Source organism: Epinephelus lanceolatus, chromosome 4 (genome assembly GCF_041903045.1).
Source record: "Epinephelus lanceolatus isolate andai-2023 chromosome 4, ASM4190304v1, whole genome shotgun sequence".
Classification (NCBI taxonomy): domain Eukaryota; kingdom Metazoa; phylum Chordata; class Actinopteri; order Perciformes; family Serranidae; genus Epinephelus; species Epinephelus lanceolatus.
This window is the reverse complement of record NC_135737.1, coordinates 49,312,931-49,332,246: the sequence shown is the minus strand read 5'-3', so window position 1 is coordinate 49,332,246 and position 19,316 is coordinate 49,312,931. Positions and strand designations below refer to the sequence as shown.

Genomic DNA, 19,316 nt, shown 5'->3' with positions numbered 1-19,316 from the left:
ATCAGAGTGACATCAGACTGACAGCAGACTGACATCAGACTGACAACAGACTGACAGAATGACATCAGACTGACATTAGACTGATAGACTGACATCAGACTGACAACAGACTGACAGAATGACATCAGACTGACAGGCTGACATCAGAGTGACATCAGACTGACAGCAGACTGACAGACTGACATCAGACTGACAGACTGACATCAGACTGACAGAATGACATCAGACTGACAGACTGGCATCAGACTGACAGAATGACATCAGACTGACATCAGACTGACAGAATGACAGACTGACAGCAGACTGACAGACTGACATCAGACTGACAGAACAACATCAGACTGACATCAGACTGACAGACTGACATCAGACTGACATCAGACTGACAACAGACTGACAGCAGACTGACAGCAGACTGACATCAGACTGACAGAACGACATCAGACTGACAGACTGACATCAGACTGACATCAGACTGACAACAGACTGACAGCAGACTGACAGAATGACATCAGACTGACAACAGACTGACATCAGACTGACAGACTGACATCAGACTGACAGACTGACATCAGACTGACATCAGACTGACAGACTGACATCAGACTGACAACAGACTGACAGAATGACATCAGACTGACATCAGACTGACAGGCTGACATCAGACTGACAGACTGACATCAGACTGACAGAATGACATCAGACTGACAGACTGGCATCAGACTGACAGAATGACATCAGACTGACAGAATGACATCAGACTGACAACAGACTGACAGAATGACAGACTGACAGCAGACTGACAGACTGACATCAGACTGACAACAGACTGACAGCAGACTGACAGAATGACATCAGACTGACATCAGACTGACAGAATGACATCAGACTGACAGACTGACATCAGACTGACAGAACGACATCAGACTGACATCAGACTGACAGACTGACATCAGACTGACATCAGACTGACATCAGACTGACAACAGACTGACAGCAGACTGACAGAATGACATCAGACTGACAACAGACTGACATCAGACTGACAGACTGACATCAGACTGACAGACTGACATCAGACTGACAGACTGACATCAGACTGACAAAAGACTGACAGCAGACTGACAGAATGACAACAGACTGACAACAGACTGACAGCAGACTGACAGAATGACAACAGACTGACAGACTGACATCAGACTGACAACAGACTGACAGCAGACTGACAGACTGACATCAGACTGACAGACTGACATCAGACTGACAACAGACTAACATCAGACTGACAGACTGACATCAGACTGACATCAGAGTGACAACAGACTGACAACAGACTAACATCAGACTGACAAACTGACAACAGACTAACATCAGACTGACAAACTGACATCAGACTGACATCAGAGTGACAACAGACTGACATCAGACTGACATCAGACTGACAGACTGACATCAGACTGACAACAGACTGATATCAGACTGACAGACTGACATCAGACTGACAGACTGACATCAGACTGACAACAGACTGATATCAGACTGACAGACTGACATCAGACTGACAGACTGACATCAGATTGACAACAGACTGACATCAGACTGACAACAGACTAACATCAGACTGACATCAGAGTGACAGACTGACATCAGACTGACAAGACTGACATCAGACTGACAGACTGACATCAGACTGACATCAGACTGACAGACTGACATCAGACTGACAACAGACTGACATCAGACTGACAGACTGACATCAGACTGACATCAGACTGACAGACTGACATCAGACCAGTTTATTAATCAATCACAAAAACAACTGACACCAGTTTTATAATTTTAACTTTCTTCTGTAAACTAGAATCATCACATCATGGTTTTTGTCTCTATGAATCAGTCGAGTTACAGTTTCCACCCACGTCTGTAAAAACATGGACGACTCACCCACCAGTTCAGTATCTGACCAAATGTCCCCCCATCTGTTCCTGAACCAGCCGCCGATGGTTTGACCAGCTGAGAATCAGGTGACATCATCAGACCAATCTGAGTCCAGTTCACACCGCTGACACTTTTCTCTGTAACATTCTAAAACAGTTTCATCTCGTCATGAATCTTTGGTCTGAACTGGACTAAGGTTCAGGTTCAGCTTCCTGATCAGGTCTTAGGCCACAGTACTGATCTGTTATCTGAATCAGGGGTTCTCAAGCAGGGGCCCGGGGACCCTCAGGAGTCCTTGAGGTAGTTCCAGGGTGATCTCCTCAGCTGTAGAGTTCTGATCAAACAACAAATACCTTTTGAGTCAGAGGTCTCTGAGACCAAATCTTATCAAAGGAGGGTCTGAGACCAGGGACACACAATAGTATTGGTACGTCATCTGAACCTGACAACATGACTTTTCTTATTTAGCACAGTGAATGAACATTACAAACATTAAAACCACTGGTGGGTGAAGTGAATAACATTGATCATCTTGTTACAGTGCAATGTTCTGTTGGGAAATCTTGGGTCATGGAATTCATGTGGATGCTACTTGATGCCCTCCACCCCACCAAACACTGCTGTGGGCTAAGTAACCACCCGGTTCCAGACACCACAGGACACCTTCCAGAGGTCCTGTGTCCATGTTTTGACATGTCAGAGACAAGTCCAATCCAGGGAGGCCCCATCATGGATTGGGGGTACCTCTCAAGTACCGGCACGTCCCATGGATGCTCAATCAGATTTCAACCTGGGGTACTGGGAGGCCAGGTTGATGCCTTTAGCTTTCTGACATGTTCCTCAGACCATTCCTGAGCAGTTTCTGCAGTGTAGCATGGTGCATTGTCCTGCTGGGGGGCCACTGGCATCAGGGAGTACTGTTGCTGTGAGGAGCGATACTCGATCTGCAGCGGTGTTCAGGTGGGTCTAGCGCATCAAGTGGCGTCCTCATGAATTTCTGGACCAAAAGTTCCCCAAGAGAACATTGCACTGTAACAATATGATCAATGCGACTCACTTCAGCCACCAGTGGTTCAAATTTTTTGGCTGATTGGTGTATGTATGTATGTATGTATACAAGGCTGACATTGAGAACCACAGATCTAAACCATCCCGCTCCACTGCAACGAGGTGTACAGGACTCGTCCGTCCGGCCCCGGAGAGCAGAGCAGGACAGTCTTCTTCACGTTGGACCCCAGACGAGTCACAGCAAGGACATCCAGCAGACAGAGGCACTCATCCAGGGACAGACAGACAGCGATGAAGTGAGCGTGGAAACGAAGAGGATCACCTGAAGAAGACCAGAGAGACAAGTGATGAACAGAAAGTAACATCACATGATTCTGTTCAATGATCACATGCTCATGCTCCACACTGACCTGGGTACACCAGGAAGTCTCCTCCAAACTTCCCCGCTGAGGTCAGGTAGAAGCCCCGCCCCCTCAGGTCTTTAAACACCTGGTACCTGGCACTGCAGCATGACTCGTCCTGTCCTCTGATTGGCCCATCAGCCTGCAGGAAGGCACGGGCCTCGGGGCAGTAAGAAAGCCCCGCCCTCGCTGTGCTCAGCTGGACCGCCATCGCTGAGCGAGGGAAGGTGAAGCTGCGGTGCAGGCCCTCCAGGCGGCCCCGCAGGGCCTTGTCTGCAGATCCAGACTCTGAGAGGACCAGAACGAGGACTGTTAGATCGGACGGCAGAGACACAGAGACGACGCCCAGGTGAGTCATTCTCACCTGTGTGTGATGAGGTCATGGCTCGGAGCAGTGCTGACTTCCTGTCCTCCAGAGCGAGGATGCTCTGCTCCTGGTAACTCTTCTCCTGCTCCTCCTGGTGCTGCTGCACCTGCAGACGGAGCTTCGCCCCTCCTCCATACTGTCAAAAACAAATCAATATCACCTGTGGTCCAGATGCAGCCAATTACAGCCCCTACAGGTAAGGTAGGGGTTAATCTGGTTATCAGTGGTTACTCTGACCTGGTCAGCAGCAGGCGGAGCAGCGGCGGCGGCGGCTGTGGTGCGGCGTTCCCTCAGCAGTCTCTCCTCCTCTGGCAGCAGCAGCAGCGGTCGGCCCAGTCGAGTGTTCTGTCGGGGCGTCCGGGGCAGCGAACCCAGCAGCGCCCCCACCAGGCCCTGAGACCTCACCGACCGCAGGTCCTCCACCCTCCAAAGAAGGGGGGCAGAGTCACACTGAGTAATCGCCACTGCGTGAGGCGAGGACGGAGACAAGTCCTCGTCCTCCTGTCTGCTGGGAGACTCATCCATCAGCTGTCTGGGGAGGACGAACACACACGATCAATACGACTTTATAAAGATGATCAGATGCTGATCAGGACGAACCAATAATCAGATCAATACAGGACCAACTGATCTAATGTCTGGGATCAATACCAGCAGGTGTCTGTGGAGGAGCGATCAATAATCAATTCATTGATCAGTCCGGAAGGAGGAACCGATCAGGACACGTGACTGATTGAACAGGCTGCAGGTGTGTGTGTGTGTGTGTGTGTGTGTGTGTGAGAGACGTAGGTGGTTACCTGTCCGTGACGCGTCTTCAGCTCACACCGTCTGTCTGAGACACCAGTTCATGACCCCGTCACTTAAACCAGTATCACCAGTAACCGTTAGTATTCGCTGTGACCTGTCGGCTCTGCTGCTGGGAGCGCACGTGTTTCCTGCTCCTCTCACACGCTGCTCTACGTCACCGTCATCACTGTGTTTGTAGTTTTTACATTAAGGGTTTAAACTACAACAAACAAACAAACAAACTAATAACCACTGATCGATAATCGATGTGAAGCCGATCAGTCAGAGTTCAGAGAAACAAACGAACCCTTCGCTCCGTCTGTTCACACCAACACAACACAGGCACGCGCCCCGCTCACTTTAACCAGCAGAGATACATGAACGAGCACACACGGTGGAAACCACGTGTGGCAGAACTGACCAATAGGAGCGCAGATAAGGTTGATTGGCAGCGGGATGGACCAACGAGAGACCGGAAACTGCTTCCGCTTTGTATCCGGAGGATTTTTTTTTAAATTCACACTTACAATAAGGACAAAATAAATTACATTAATTCACAAATATTGAAAAATAATTAAATGAATATTTTAACTTTATTCACATCATCACTGGTTGTTTTATTATGAATAAATCTGCTGGTTTTCTTTACATTTTAAAATTTACATTTACAATAATAAAAGACCATTTTACCATTTTACCTGTCAATGTTTCTGCTTTTCTTTATCCTGAAACATGTGACATAAATCCCATGTATTATTATTAATAATAATTATGATAATACTGGTCCTGGACAGTCTGGAGACAGCAGCTGAGAGGAGGGTGAAGGACAAAATCTAGACAATCCTTCTCTTCTCTGCACGATGAGCTGTGTCTGATGGGCAGCTCCTTCAGCCACAGCTCGTCCCACCCAGGAGCATGACTGAACGATTCAGACACTCCTTTGTGCCCACCGCCATCAGACTGGACAACAGCACTTTGGCTTAAGATACATTCAGCTAGGAATGGACTTAATTTGCATCTGGTCAACATGACACAATCTGCCTCCTGTCACTTTATTCATCTGATAGAAATGTGATTTTATATTTCTCTTCTGTCTTTATTCTATTTAATGTCTTTTATTTTTGTCTTGTGCTGCTGTGACATTTGAATTTCCCGTCTGGGGAATCAATAAAGTATATCTTATCTTATTAACTGACTCTACAGATAATTGATTAAGAAAGTGGGAAACCTTAAAGGCCTCAGATGTGTTTTGAAGCTCCACATGAATCCAGTCAGTGGACCTCAGAGTAAACTCCAGTTTAGGACTGTTACCATGACGACAGTGTTAACACATTAAGTAAACATTTAGTTGTATAATGATCATCTTTATCTTAAGGTGTTTCTACATGAGCTGTGTTATTGTTCACAGACAGCTGAGTTCCTGAGGTCCCTGAACATCTCATGAGAAGAAGAGCCGACACACAGTTTGATCCAGGAAGTGTCACAGCTGAGGCTTTTATTCTGAAAGAACACTGTCAGAGGCTTCAACATCTGTACACATGTTGCATAGCAACAGGACTTCTCTCTCACACACACACACACACACACACACACACACACACACACACACACACACACACACCAATGAGTAAATGCTTTCAACAGAACCTGAACCAATCAGATCACAACATGTGGAGGTGTCAGTCATCATGTCAATCACACCTCCTCACTACAAGCCCCACCCCCTGACCAAGCCCATGTGTGTGCATGTGTGGTGGAGTGTGGGGTCGTGGCCTGTAGCTCCTCCGGCACCGCCTACTGTCCGATCTGCAACTCCTGCAGCTCCTTCAGCAGCTGCTCCTCCTTCTGCACCTTCTCCAGCTGAACAAAACAAAGACACCTGTGTCACACACAAAACTGTGTCACATAAAAACACACAAACACACACACACACACACACACACAAACCTGATCAGCACCTGTCACTGATCACTGATCAATAATTTATGACATCACCTGGTTCTTCTGCAGAACTTTTCCAGACGCCTGCTGATCCTTCAGCTCCTCGATCGCCTTCAGTTTCTGAAAAACATAAACGCATCACAGCACACTCTGACCAATCACAGCACACTCTGACCAATCACAGTCACTCTGACCAATCACAGCACACTCTGACCAATCACAGTACACTCTGACCAATCACAGTACACTCTGACCAATCACAGTCACTCTGACCAATCACAGCACACTCTGACCAATCACAGCACACTCTGACCAATCACATGACACTCTGACAAATCACAGAACACTCTGACCAATCACAGGACACTCTGACCAATCACAGCACACTCTGACCAATCACAGCACACTCTGACCAATCACAGGACACTCTGACCAATCACAGCACACTCTGACCAATCACAGTCACTCTGACCAATCACAGCACACTCTGACCAATCACAGCACACTCTGACCAATCACATGACACTCTGACAAATCACAGAACACTCTGACAAATCACATGACACTCTGACCAATCACAGGACACTCTGACCAATCACAGGACACTCTGACAAATCACATGACACTCTGACCAATCACAGCACACTCTGACCAATCACAGAACACTCTGACCAATCACAGTCACTCTGACCAATCACAGCACACTCTGACCAATCACAGTCACTCTGACCAATCACAGCACACTCTGACCAATCACAGCACACTCTGACCAATCACAGGACACTCTGACCAATCACAGAACACTCTGACCAATCACAGTCACTCTGACCAATCACAGCACACTCTGACCAATCACAGGACACTCTGACCAATCACAGCACACTCTGACCAATCACAGTCACTCTGACCAATCACAGCACACTCTGACCAATCACAGCACACTCTGACCAATCACAGTCACTCTGACCAATCACAGCACACTCTGACCAATCACAGCACACTCTGACAAATCACATGACACTCTGACAAATCACAGCACAATCTGACCAATCACAGGACACTCTGACCAATCACAGCACACTCTGACCAATCACAGGACACTCTGACCAATCACAGAACGCTCTGAGCAATCACAGCACACTCTGACCAATCACAGCACACTCTGACCAATCACAGAACACTCTGACCAATCACAGTACACTCTGACAAATCACATGACACTCTGACCAATCACAGCACACTCTGACCAATCACAGAACACTCTGACCAATCACAGTACACTCTGACCAATCACAGCACACTCTGACCAATCACAGTCACTCTGACCAATCACAGCACACTCTGACCAATCACAGCACACTGTGACAAATCACATGACACTCTGACCAATCACAGTCACTCTGACCAATCACAGCACACTGTGACCAATCACAGTCACTCTGACCAATCACAGTCACTCTGACCAATCACAGCACACTCTGACCAATTACAGCACACTGTGACCAATCACAGCACACTCTGACCAATCACAGTCACTCTGACCAATCACAGAGCACTCTGACCAATCACAGTCACTCTGACCAATCACAGCACACTGTGACCAATCACAGCACACTCTGACCAATCACAGTCACTCTGACCAATCACAGAGCACTCTGACCAATCACAGTACACTTTGACCAATCACAGCACACTCTGACCAATCACATAATACTCTGACCAATCACAGCACACTCTGACCAATCACATAATACTCTGACCAATCACAGCCGACTCACCTTCTTTAAGTTCTTGATCTTCTTATCAGTCTCCGGGTCGCCGCTGCCCAGCTCTGATTGGCTGTTGCTGACAGGGGCTGGGTCAGATGGAGGTTCAGGTTCAGCCTTGGCCTCCTGCAGAGTTATAATCAACATCATTACTGATCATCATGTGACTGTGACTGTGGAGGCGTGTGATTGGCCAACAGCAGGTCACCTGTTTGGCGGCTTTCTTGGCTTCTCGTTTCTTCTGGTTCTTCAGAGCTGATTTAGACAGACTCTTCTCTGCTGGGCGCTGGTTCTGAGGAGGCTCCTCCTCGTGCTGACATCACAGGGTGACATCATCACCATCATCATCACCACCATCATTATCCTTATCATCCTGACTCTGACGGACTGTATAAACCTGTTTCCTCACCAGTTTGGCGCTGGGCGTGGCCGGCAGGTGTCTCAGTGCAGGTGGGCGGTATGCCTGTGTGGGCGGGGCCTGTGTGGTCCCCAGCTCGCTGGGTGCTGCCTGGTATTTGATGGCGCGCTCTGGGAAGCTGCCCTCAGGGAACGCCTGCCAGCGGACCTCCCACAGCTCCGTACCAGCGGCCACGTCCCACTTGTGTAGCACAGAGCCGGTGTAGTGCCAGATCTTGTAACCGTTACTGACCCGCAGCCGCGGAGAACACGTCGCCGTGACAACGTGTTCACCATCAGGACACCAGGAGAAATGTGTGGCGTCTGGCGCCTGAGGTTTGGACACCTGGGTGGACGGAGACAGGAGAGACTGAAGAGGACGGAGACAAGAGAGACCGAGGAGGACAGAGACGGGAGAGACTAAGGAGGACGGAGACAGAGGAGACAGAAGAGGACGGAGACTGAAGAGGACAGAGACAAGAGAGACTGAGGAGCACGGAGGCAGTATTGAAACCAGGAGATCTGCACCCAAACACATCGCTGACTCAGTGTACCTGAACACATCGCTGACTCAGTGTACCCGAACACATCGCTGACTCGAGTGTAGCCGAACACATAGCTGACTCAGTGTACCTGAACACATTGCTGACTCAGTGTACCTGAACACATCGCTGACTCAGTGTACCTGAACACATTGCTGACTCAGTGTACCTGAACACATCGCTGACTCGAGTGTAGCCGAACACATCGCTGACTCAGTGTACCCGAACACATCGCTGACTCAGTGTACCTGAACACATCGCTGACTCAGTGTACCTGAACACATCGCTGACTCAGTGTACCCGAACACATCGCTGACTCAGTGTACCTGAACACATCGCTGACTCAGTGTACCTGAACACATCGCTGACTCAGTGTACCCGAACACATCGCTGACTCAGTGTACCTGAACACATCGCTGACTCAGTGTACCTGAACACATCGCTGACTCAGTGTACCCAAACACATCGCTGACTCAGTGTACCTGAACACATCGCTGACTCAGTGTACCCAAACACATCGCTGACTCAGTGTACCTGAACACATCGCTGACTCAGTGTACCCAAACACATCGCTGACTCAGTGTACCTGTTGATGTGCAAGTTACACCGTCTGTGACCAAACATCAGTCGAAGATTTCTGAGGAGCTGAACTGGAGGAAACGGGAACTCTGAACAATGTTTTGTTTGTGTCTCAGCAGAGCGTTTGATCCGACCAATCAGCACCTCTCGCTGAGCCTCTGACCACACTCTGACCAATCACATGACACTCTGACCAATCACAGAACACTCTGACCAATCACATGACACTCTGACCAATCACAGCATACTCTGACCAATCACATGACACTCTGACCAATCACAGTACACTCTGACCAATCACAGTACACTCTGACCAATCACATGACACTCTGACCAATCACATGACACTCTGACCAATCACAGAACACTCTGACCAATCACATGACACTCTGACCAATCACATGACACTCTGACCAATCACATGACACTCTGACCAATCACATGATACTCTGACCAATCACAGAACACTCTGACCAATCACATGACACTCTGACCAATCACAGCATACTCTGACCAATCACATGACACTCTGACCAATCACAGTCACTCTGACCAATCACAGCACACTCTGACCAATCACAGTCACTCTGACCAATCACAGCACACTCTGAGCAATCACAGCACACTCTGACCAATCACAGCACACTCTGACCAATCACAGTATACTCTGACCAATCACATGACACTCTGACCAATCACAGCATACTCTGACCAATCACATGACACTCTGACCAATCACAGAACACTCTGACCAATCACAGCACACTCTGACCAATCACAGAACACTCTGACCAATCACAGTCACTCTGACCAATCACAGCACACTCTGACCAATCACAGCACACTGTGACAAATCACATGACACTCTGACCAATCACAGTACACTTTGACCAATCACAGCACACTCTGACCAATCAGTCACTCTGACCAATCACAGCACACTCTGACCAATCACAGCACACTCTGACAAATCACATGACACTCTGACCAATCACATGACACTCTGACCAATCACAGAACACTCTGACCAATCACAGAACACTCTGACCAATCACAGTACACTCTGACCAATCACAGTCACTCTGACCAATCACAGCACACTGTGACAAATCACATGACACTCTGACCAATCACAGTACACTTTGACCAATCACAGTACACTTTGACCAATCACAGCACACTCTGACCAATCACAGAACACTCTGACCAATCACAGTACACTTTGACCAATCACATGACACTCTGACAAATCACAGCACACTCTGACCAATCACAGCACACTCTGACCAATCACAGTCACTCTGACCAATCACATGACACTCTGACCAATCACAGCACACTCTGACCAATCACAGTACACTCTGACCAATCACAGTACACTCTGACCAATCACAGCACACTCTGACCAATCACAGCACACTCTGACCAATCAGTCACTCTGAGCAATCACAGCACACTCTGACCAATCACAGTCACTCTGACCAATCACAGCACACTCTGACCAATCACAGTCACTCTGACCAATCACAGCACACTCTGACCAATCACAGCACACTCTGACCAATCACAGTCACTCTGACCAATCACAGCACACTCTGACCAATCACAGCACACTCTGACCAATCACAGTCACTCTGACCAATCACAGCACACTCTGACAAATCACATGACACTCTGACCAATCACAGAACACTCTGACCAATCACAGCACACTCTGACCAATCACAGCACACTCTGACCAATCACAGCACACTCTAACCAATCACAGTACACTTTGACCAATCACAGCACACTCTGACCAATCACAGTACACTCTGACAAATCACAACACTCTGACCAATCACAGCACACTCTGACCAATCACATGATACTCTGACCAATCACAGCACACTCTGACCAATCACAGCACACTCTGACCAATCACATGACACTCTGACCAATCACAGAACACTCTGACCAATCACATGACACTCTGACCAATCACAGAACACTCTGACCAATCACAGCACACTCTGACCAATCACAGCACACTCTGACCAATCACATGACACTCTGACCAATCACAGAACACTCTGACCAATCACAGCACACTCTGACCAATCACAGCACACTCTGACCAATCACATCACACTCTGACCAATCACAGCACACTCTGACCAATCACATGACACTCTGACAAATCACATGACACTCTGACCAATCACAGCACACTCTGACCAATCACAGCACACTCTGACCAATCACATGACACTCTGACCAATCACAGCATACTCTGACCAATCACATGACACTCTGACCAATCACAGCACACTCTGACCAATCACAGTCACTCTGACCAATCACAGCACACTCTAACCAATCACAGTACACTTTGACCAATCACAGCACACTCTGACCAATCACAGTACACTCTGACAAATCACGACACTCTGACCAATCACAGCACACTCTGACCAATCACATGATACTCTGACCAATCACAGCCGACTCAGTGTACCTGAACACATCGCTGACTCAGTGTACCTGAACACATCGCTGACTCAGTGTACCTGAACACATCGCTGACTCAGTGTACCTGTTGATGTGCAGGTTACACCGTCTGTGACCAAACATCAGTCGAAGATTTCTGAGGAGCTGAACTGGAGGAAACGGGAACTCTGAACAATGTTTTGTTTCAGCAGCACCTCTCGCTGAGCCCTGTGTGGTTCTATGGTTAAAGTAACTGTTGGTGAGTGTGGTGTTCCACAGGGCTCCACTGCCGGGCCTCTCAGAGTTCTATGTTCTGTTTTCAGATGACTCAACATCACTTCCTGGTGATGTTCGTGTTTGTGTTGCTGCTGTTCTTCTTCACCTGTTTGTACTTCTTCACGTCCCAGACCTCCATCTGACCCCGCAGGTTCCCGAAGCCGGCCAGGACCAGAATGTGACCTTGAGGACTGAAACCAGGACATAGTCAGGTGTCTGGAACCACCTGGTTCATCATGAAGAAGGTGAAAGCTTGTCTCTAAACACATCAGCTACCGGTCTGACCACGACTCGTCCGAGGTCCGGGTCAAGGCTGTCTTCAATGTACAGTCCCATCAGGGGACAGAGTTTAATGAAGAGGTCTACGACCGGCTAACAAAGCTAACAACAACCTAAATCGTTGTCAGATGATAGCTGATGGGTTCAGAGATTGTATCAGCCCCCCTGTTCGTCCTCAACAACTCTTAGACCTCAAACAAAAACCAGAACCTGGTCCTGACCTCTGGTGGACATCAGGAGACATGCAGCTCCGACGTCTCCTCTGAGCACAGGACAGGTGTGTTCTCACCTGTAGTAGGCAGCGTTTCGTGGTCCGGTTCCAAAGTCGAACACGGGGTCACACTTGAGGTTGTAGACGGTGGCCTTGGCCGGCATGAAGCCGTACACCACGCAGAACTCTGTTGAGTTTGGACTCCATGCCACATCGTAGATCGGACCATTCTTTGCTGTGTTCACACAGACAGATTATAAATACATAAATACACAGGAGTAGTGTTACTACACGGAGTACCCAGAGAGTACTCTGGATACAGAGTACTATATGATGAGAGTAATCACAGTACTGACGCAGTTGGACCAGAGCCGTCTCTCCATTCACGGCGAGGTAATGAAGCGTCTGCTCTCCGTAATATGACGCTCCGGTTTTATCCACCTCAGTGCTCGCCGTCACCAGAACTGCAGAGGCTGAGAGAACGACTCATCGTTAATGAGATTCATACAAACAGGACATTAAACATAATCCAGGACCTCCAGGACCTCCAGGACTCTCCTACCTTTCTTGTTCCACTGCATGCTGACTCTGTCGGCCTTGAAGAAGCTCTTGTTGGCGAGCGCGGCAGTGGGTCCTCCCAACACCGGGTACTGGTACAGACGCACAAACGAGGGCGCTCCTTTACTGCCTGGGACGTAGACGGAGACCTGCGGGGGACAAACAGGACCAGGATCAGGTCTGAACCTACAACTGTGTCTCTGTGCTGGTGCAGGACGGCGGCTCCTCACCTTACTGGGCTGACCTCCAGGTGACAACACGAAGTCCGACACCTTCTGCATGTGCAGCTTGTTAGAGATCATACCTGAAGACAGAGACACAGTGTCACCTGGGCTCTGTCTATGACCTGGGCTCCATCTAAACTCTGGAAGAGAGCTGGGCTCTGTCTATGACCTGGGAGAGAATAAGGCTCTGTCTAAACCCTGGGAGAGAGCTGGGCTCTGTCTATTACCTGGGAGAGAACTGACCTCTGTCTACGACCTGGGAGAGGGCTGGGCTGTGTCTACTTACTGAAGTCATTGTTCTCATAGAAGTGCAGCTCGTTGTTGACGCTCCTCACTGAGATCTTCTCGTCGTCCGACCAGCTGGGACACCTGCAGCCAATCAGAGTGCAGAGCTGCAGTATGAGGTGTGTGTGTATGTGTGTGTGTGTGTGTGTGTGTGTGTGTGTGTCTCCTCACCATGACTCCACCTTCTTCTGATACAGAGCTTTGATCAGCTGACTGCTCTGAACATCCCACAGCTGGAGGTTCGCTTCACCCTGAGAGCTGTCCTGAGCCTCTACACACACACACACACACACGCACACACACACACACACTTCTCAGTAAGGATGTCCCTGATGTGTCAGTCTATTGCTAGGACACATCTGTTGCACCGTCCAATCAGGAGCAGTCAGCTACGTAAACAGGAAGTTACTGTAACTTCAGTTTCACTATAAAAGATAAATCTGAGTCTGTCTCCTGTCCTCTCATGTCCTCTCACTGTCTCCTGTCCGCTCACTGTCTTCTGTCCTCTCATGTGCTCTCAGTGTCTCTTGTCCTCTGTCTCCTGTCATCTCACTCTCTCCTGTCCTCTCGTGACCTCTAGAGTCTTACTGCTGTATGGTTGCCAGGTGACCAGAACATTGTTGAGAGGGGAGAAGTCCAGCAGAGATGTCTTTGGGAGGTCAAAGGTCGACACGATGGAGCCATCTGAAGATTTGACCACAGAGACACTGAGAGACAGACAGACAGAAAGAGACAGAGACAGACAGACATTAGAACTGACTGATCTCTTCTGATGTCTGGTGAACTGATCCTTTAAGTTTATCATCTGACATAATTATTATTATTATTATCATTTTTGTTGTTGTTGTTGTTGTTATTCATAATAGTTAATTGTTAATTAATTGTTGTGTAGTTAGGCCTACTTGTGTCCGTTGCACCATCCGAACAGCGTGCCGTCTCTGCTGAAGGTGACACACCTGCTGGGCCGCGGGTCCCTGAGAGAGAGAGAGAGAGAGAGAGAGAGAGAGAGACACACACACACACACACACACGCACACACCTGGTCAATACCAATAGATATATCAATCAATACAATAACTCCATGGAGGTGTCAGAGCGTTGCTATGGTTACCTGGTGAAGGCTGAGTGCGGCTGACATGATGGAGGACCACAGAGCAGAGACGTGCCATCAGATCCACGCACTAAAACATGAGTCAGGTTTATATCAGCTCAAAGTCTCATCATCAATATACTGATTATCAGATATCGACTGGATCAACTGTGACACACACAGAGCGCAGCCGCAGACTGAAGCTGCACGTCATATGGCAGAAACAATTCCAGGCAGGAACTTTACACTCAGTCAGGACACTGCTTCTGTCTCTGATGTACAAAATGAAGGCCAAACCTCATTAAGAAATCTCATGAATGTTAAATTGTTTGTGTTTACAACCATAACTCTTCCACGTACAGTCACGCGGTGAGCGGCTTCTGAACACATGTGTTTCACTGTTTAATTCGGCTCAGATGAAACACACACACTTTATTTCTGCTACAGTGAGAGACTGACAATGACAGGCGGAGACTCACTGCAGCTAACAGACGGCTCTGCTGATTCATGTCAAACAGATCAACTAAAACACACCAGATTTCACACTGACTTTGGTTTAACATTTATTCCAAAGGACCAGACAGACCCAGAACAGTTTAGAGTTTGGTGTCATATATATTCTCTCACCGTCACTGGCTGCTAACAGGTCGGCCTAACCCAATAAGGAAATGATCTAATTCGTAGTATCCATGTTTACAGACTGAGCAGCCTGTCACATAAAATGAATCTGGAGACATTTCCTGTATCGACCAATTCGACTCTTTAATTCGGCGTCAATATGATGTTTCAAACAGCCATAACTCGAGCGGCTTTTCACTGTTTATATCAGCTCATCACTTTTTTCTCCTCTCCTGAGACAGGCGAACTGTCATCAGCCTATAAGGATGAATTATCTTGCTGCTTTGTTACTTGTGGATTTTATTTGTGTCGAATTATTCACAAGACTCTGTTGATTCAAATAAGTCTCAACTTTTCTTTTAGGACGTACACGACTCTGTTAAAACACATCAACAAAAACATGCCAGATTTTACACCGAGTTTGGCGGCATATTTCTTTAATCTAAAAGACCGGAAGCGAATGACAGCCGACTGTCTGACCTCTGACCGTCGGTCGGTAATCGATTGTTCGGTAATATGTCGGTAAACATTTCAAAATCACAACAACAGAGTTTTAGAAAAATAAAATTGCCCACCTGCTAGCAGCGGCATGATGGGCGCCATGTTTACGCGTGCCGGAAGAAGAAAAGCCGTTTCCCGGAAATGCGTCCGAGGTAGGCGGGACTCTCAGTGCCACATCAGCATACAGGCTGCTCTCTTCTCGAACACGTCACAGAAAAACATTTTAAAAAGGTTTTGTTATTTTATTGTGACGCAGACTGTGACGTCTCATCGCGAACAACACGCGATATTTTCAATAAACAAGAAAAAGTTTGATTTTATTTTCGTTTAAAGTTCAACAGCTGCGTCAAGCTCTCACAGAGCGGAGTGACGTGACTTCCCTTTTCAAAGTAAAAGCACGGTGGAATGTAGTGTGTCAAATATTCAGTGATGAAAATACATTTACTCAGTTACTCTAGTAAAAATGTGAAGTACTTTACTGAAGTATTATTATTATCATTATTATCATCATTATTACGCTGCATTTTTCTGACAGTTTTACTTCCTTCACACATTCAGATTATTGATACAAAATATAATCAGTAATCAATGATGATGTATTGATGATGTAAATGAAACTACTCAGCAGGATATGAAGTTATTAAAATGAGCTGATCAACACATTAATACATCAATAACATCATTTAGATTATTCTGCACATTGAGTACTTTTTCTGCAGGTACTTTAAGTAAGTTACATATTGCTGACAATACTTTTACTTTAATAGTATTTTGAATTAACCCAAATGAAGAGCTGACGCTGAACCCGTTGATGCTCATGAGTACGGTATGTTCTGTATGTATCTTAACGCTAACGCTTTTGTAGTTTTACTGAAGCAGAACTTTAAATAAACACTGTGTTTTAAGTATATTTTATATTTCTGAGTTCTTCTTCCACCGTTTGGCATGAGGAGATTTAATTTTGAAAGCTCATGCCGGAAGTTTTATTTTGACACGCAGTAACTTTGAAGGGGAAGCGGCGGGCTGAGGGGGCGGGGCTTCGTCTTTTTGAGTACGTAGACAAGTGAGAGGAGCTCCCAGTCCGTCAGCACCGACACACCGAGCAGCAGGAGAACAAACAAACAAACAAACAAACTACAACTGAATTAAAAATCAAAACTACAATACAAGAAGAAGAAGACAAGATGGTGGCCAAACAGAGGATCCGCATGGCGAACGAGAAACACAGCAAGAACATCACTCTGAGAGGAAACGTGGCCAAGTCAACGGTGAGTTTAACAACAGCTGCTCAGTCCTGCCTGTGGACCAGGACCAGGTCAGACCAGGTCCAGACTGTGGACTGGGACCAGACTGGAGACCAGCCTGTGGACTGGGACCAGCCTGGTGTTAGGACACCAGTTCAGACTGGGGACGGTCCTGTCTCAGTGTGAACCCAGTCCGGTCCCAGTTGACGGTTTTCAGGGACAACAGGAAGTCCTGTTTCATCACTTCACTACATGATTGAATGTTTATATTTAAATCTATTTGATGATGTCATCGTTTGACAGGAAGCTGATCAATAGAGTGATCGATCACTGATTTCTTTATTGATCAATGTGTCTCTGGGTCCATGATGTCCAACAGGAAGTCCTCAGTCAGAGTCATGATGATGATGATGATGATGATGGTGATCAAACTTTGTACTGATGACTGTCTCTTCTGATCAGACAGATCAATCAGTTTGATTGGATCAGATTAACAAACAGTTAATCAACTGTTGTGACGCAGAGTGGAGATGAAGAATGTGATGACATCACAGGAACTCCTGATTGATTATTGTTATTATAATTACTGTGTGTGTGTGTGTGTGTGTGTGTGCGCGCGCGCAGAGGAACATCACTGAGGACAAAGGTGTGGGTCCCTGGCTGCTCGCACTCTTCATCTTTGTCGTCTGTGGATCAGGTGAGTCTTCCTCCTCCTCTTCATCACACAGCGTTAAATAAATTCATAAAGAAACAATCAGTGATTTAATTTTATAAATATGATAATTTATCATCTGTCAACCATTACTTATAATTAATATAAATAATTTGTATAAAGGTTTTAATTTAGTCAATTTATTAAGATTTTTTAATTTGTTAAATATATAAAACAATAAACACAGTTATGAATAAATATAAACATAAATATATAAAACAATAAACACTGATAAATAAACATAAATATATAAAACACTAAACACAGTGATAAATAAATATAAACATAAATATATAAAACACTAAACGCAGTTATAAATAAATATAAATATATAAAATACTAAACGCAGTTATAAATAAATATAAACATAAATATATAAAACACTAAACGCAGTGATAAATAAATATAAACATAAATATATGAAACACTAAACGCCGTTATAAATAAATAAAAATATATAAAATACTAAACGCAGTTATAAATAAATATAAACATAAATATATAAAACACTAAACACAGTGATAAATACATATAAATAGAAATATATAAAACACTAAACACAGTGATGAATAAACATAAATATATAAAACACTGAACGCAGTTATGAATAAACATAAATATATAAAACACTAAACACAGTGATAAATACATATAAATAGAAATATATAAAACACTAAACACAGTGATAAATACATATAAATAGAAATATATAAAACACTAAACACAGTGATAAATACATATAAATAGAAATATATAAAACACTAAACACAGTGATAAATACATATAAATAGAAATATATAAAACACTAAACACAGTGATAAATACATATAAATAGAAATATATAAAACACTAAACACAGTGATAAATACATATAAATAGAAATATATAAAACACTAAACACAGTGATAAATACATATAAATAGAAATATATAAAACACTAAACACAGTGATAAATACATATAAATAGAAATATATAAAACACTAAACACAGTGATGAATAAACATAAATATATAAAACACTAAACACAGTGATAAATACATATAAATAGAAATATATAAAACACTAAACACAGTGATAAATACATATAAATAGAAATATATAAAACACTAAACACAGTGATAAAT

General features: G+C 45.6%; 3 protein-coding genes across 4 annotated transcripts in view; 1 reads left to right on the top strand and 2 right to left on the bottom strand.

The window, feature by feature from the left end:
• Window positions 1–1,829: 1,829 nt before the first annotated feature.
• Window positions 1,830–4,873, bottom strand: tsen34 (TSEN34 tRNA splicing endonuclease subunit). The gene is made up of 5 exons (XM_033631351.2): window positions 4,512–4,873; window positions 3,952–4,246; window positions 3,712–3,850; window positions 3,357–3,635; window positions 1,830–3,268 (listed from the first exon to the last, which is right to left on the bottom strand). Exons 2-5 carry the CDS (start codon window positions 4,237–4,239, stop codon window positions 3,081–3,083), a joined length of 894 nt encoding a protein of 297 aa, XP_033487242.2. The 5' UTR covers window positions 4,240–4,246; window positions 4,512–4,873; the 3' UTR covers window positions 1,830–3,080.
• A 1,091-nt stretch (window positions 4,874–5,964) lies between these two features.
• Window positions 5,965–16,395, bottom strand: eif2a (eukaryotic translation initiation factor 2A). Of its 2 annotated transcripts, none has more exons than XM_033631349.2 (16): window positions 16,310–16,395; window positions 15,138–15,207; window positions 14,929–15,000; window positions 14,615–14,733; window positions 14,198–14,297; window positions 14,028–14,110; window positions 13,748–13,821; window positions 13,522–13,666; window positions 13,316–13,432; window positions 13,038–13,194; window positions 12,576–12,660; window positions 8,617–8,949; window positions 8,416–8,520; window positions 8,220–8,333; window positions 6,496–6,561; window positions 5,965–6,379 (listed from the first exon to the last, which is right to left on the bottom strand). In XM_033631349.2, the coding sequence occupies exons 1-16, from the start codon at window positions 16,335–16,337 to the stop codon at window positions 6,209–6,211; spliced, it is 1,839 nt and encodes a 612-aa protein (XP_033487240.2). In that variant the 5' UTR covers window positions 16,338–16,395; the 3' UTR covers window positions 5,965–6,208. The 2 variants fall into 2 exon arrangements, with proteins under 2 accessions (XP_033487240.2, XP_033487241.2); XM_033631350.2 differs by having other exon boundaries at window positions 5,965–6,360.
• Window positions 16,396–17,261: 866 nt separating this feature from the next.
• Window positions 17,262–19,316, top strand: part of serp1 (stress-associated endoplasmic reticulum protein 1) — a 4,279-nt gene continuing 2,224 nt past the window's right edge. Inside the window, exons 1-2 of the mRNA XM_033630717.2 lie at window positions 17,262–17,503; window positions 18,104–18,176. Coding sequence (XP_033486608.1) covers window positions 17,420–17,503; window positions 18,104–18,176 — 157 coding nt within the window. The 5' untranslated portion in view covers window positions 17,262–17,419. The remainder of the gene's footprint in view (window positions 17,504–18,103; window positions 18,177–19,316) is intronic.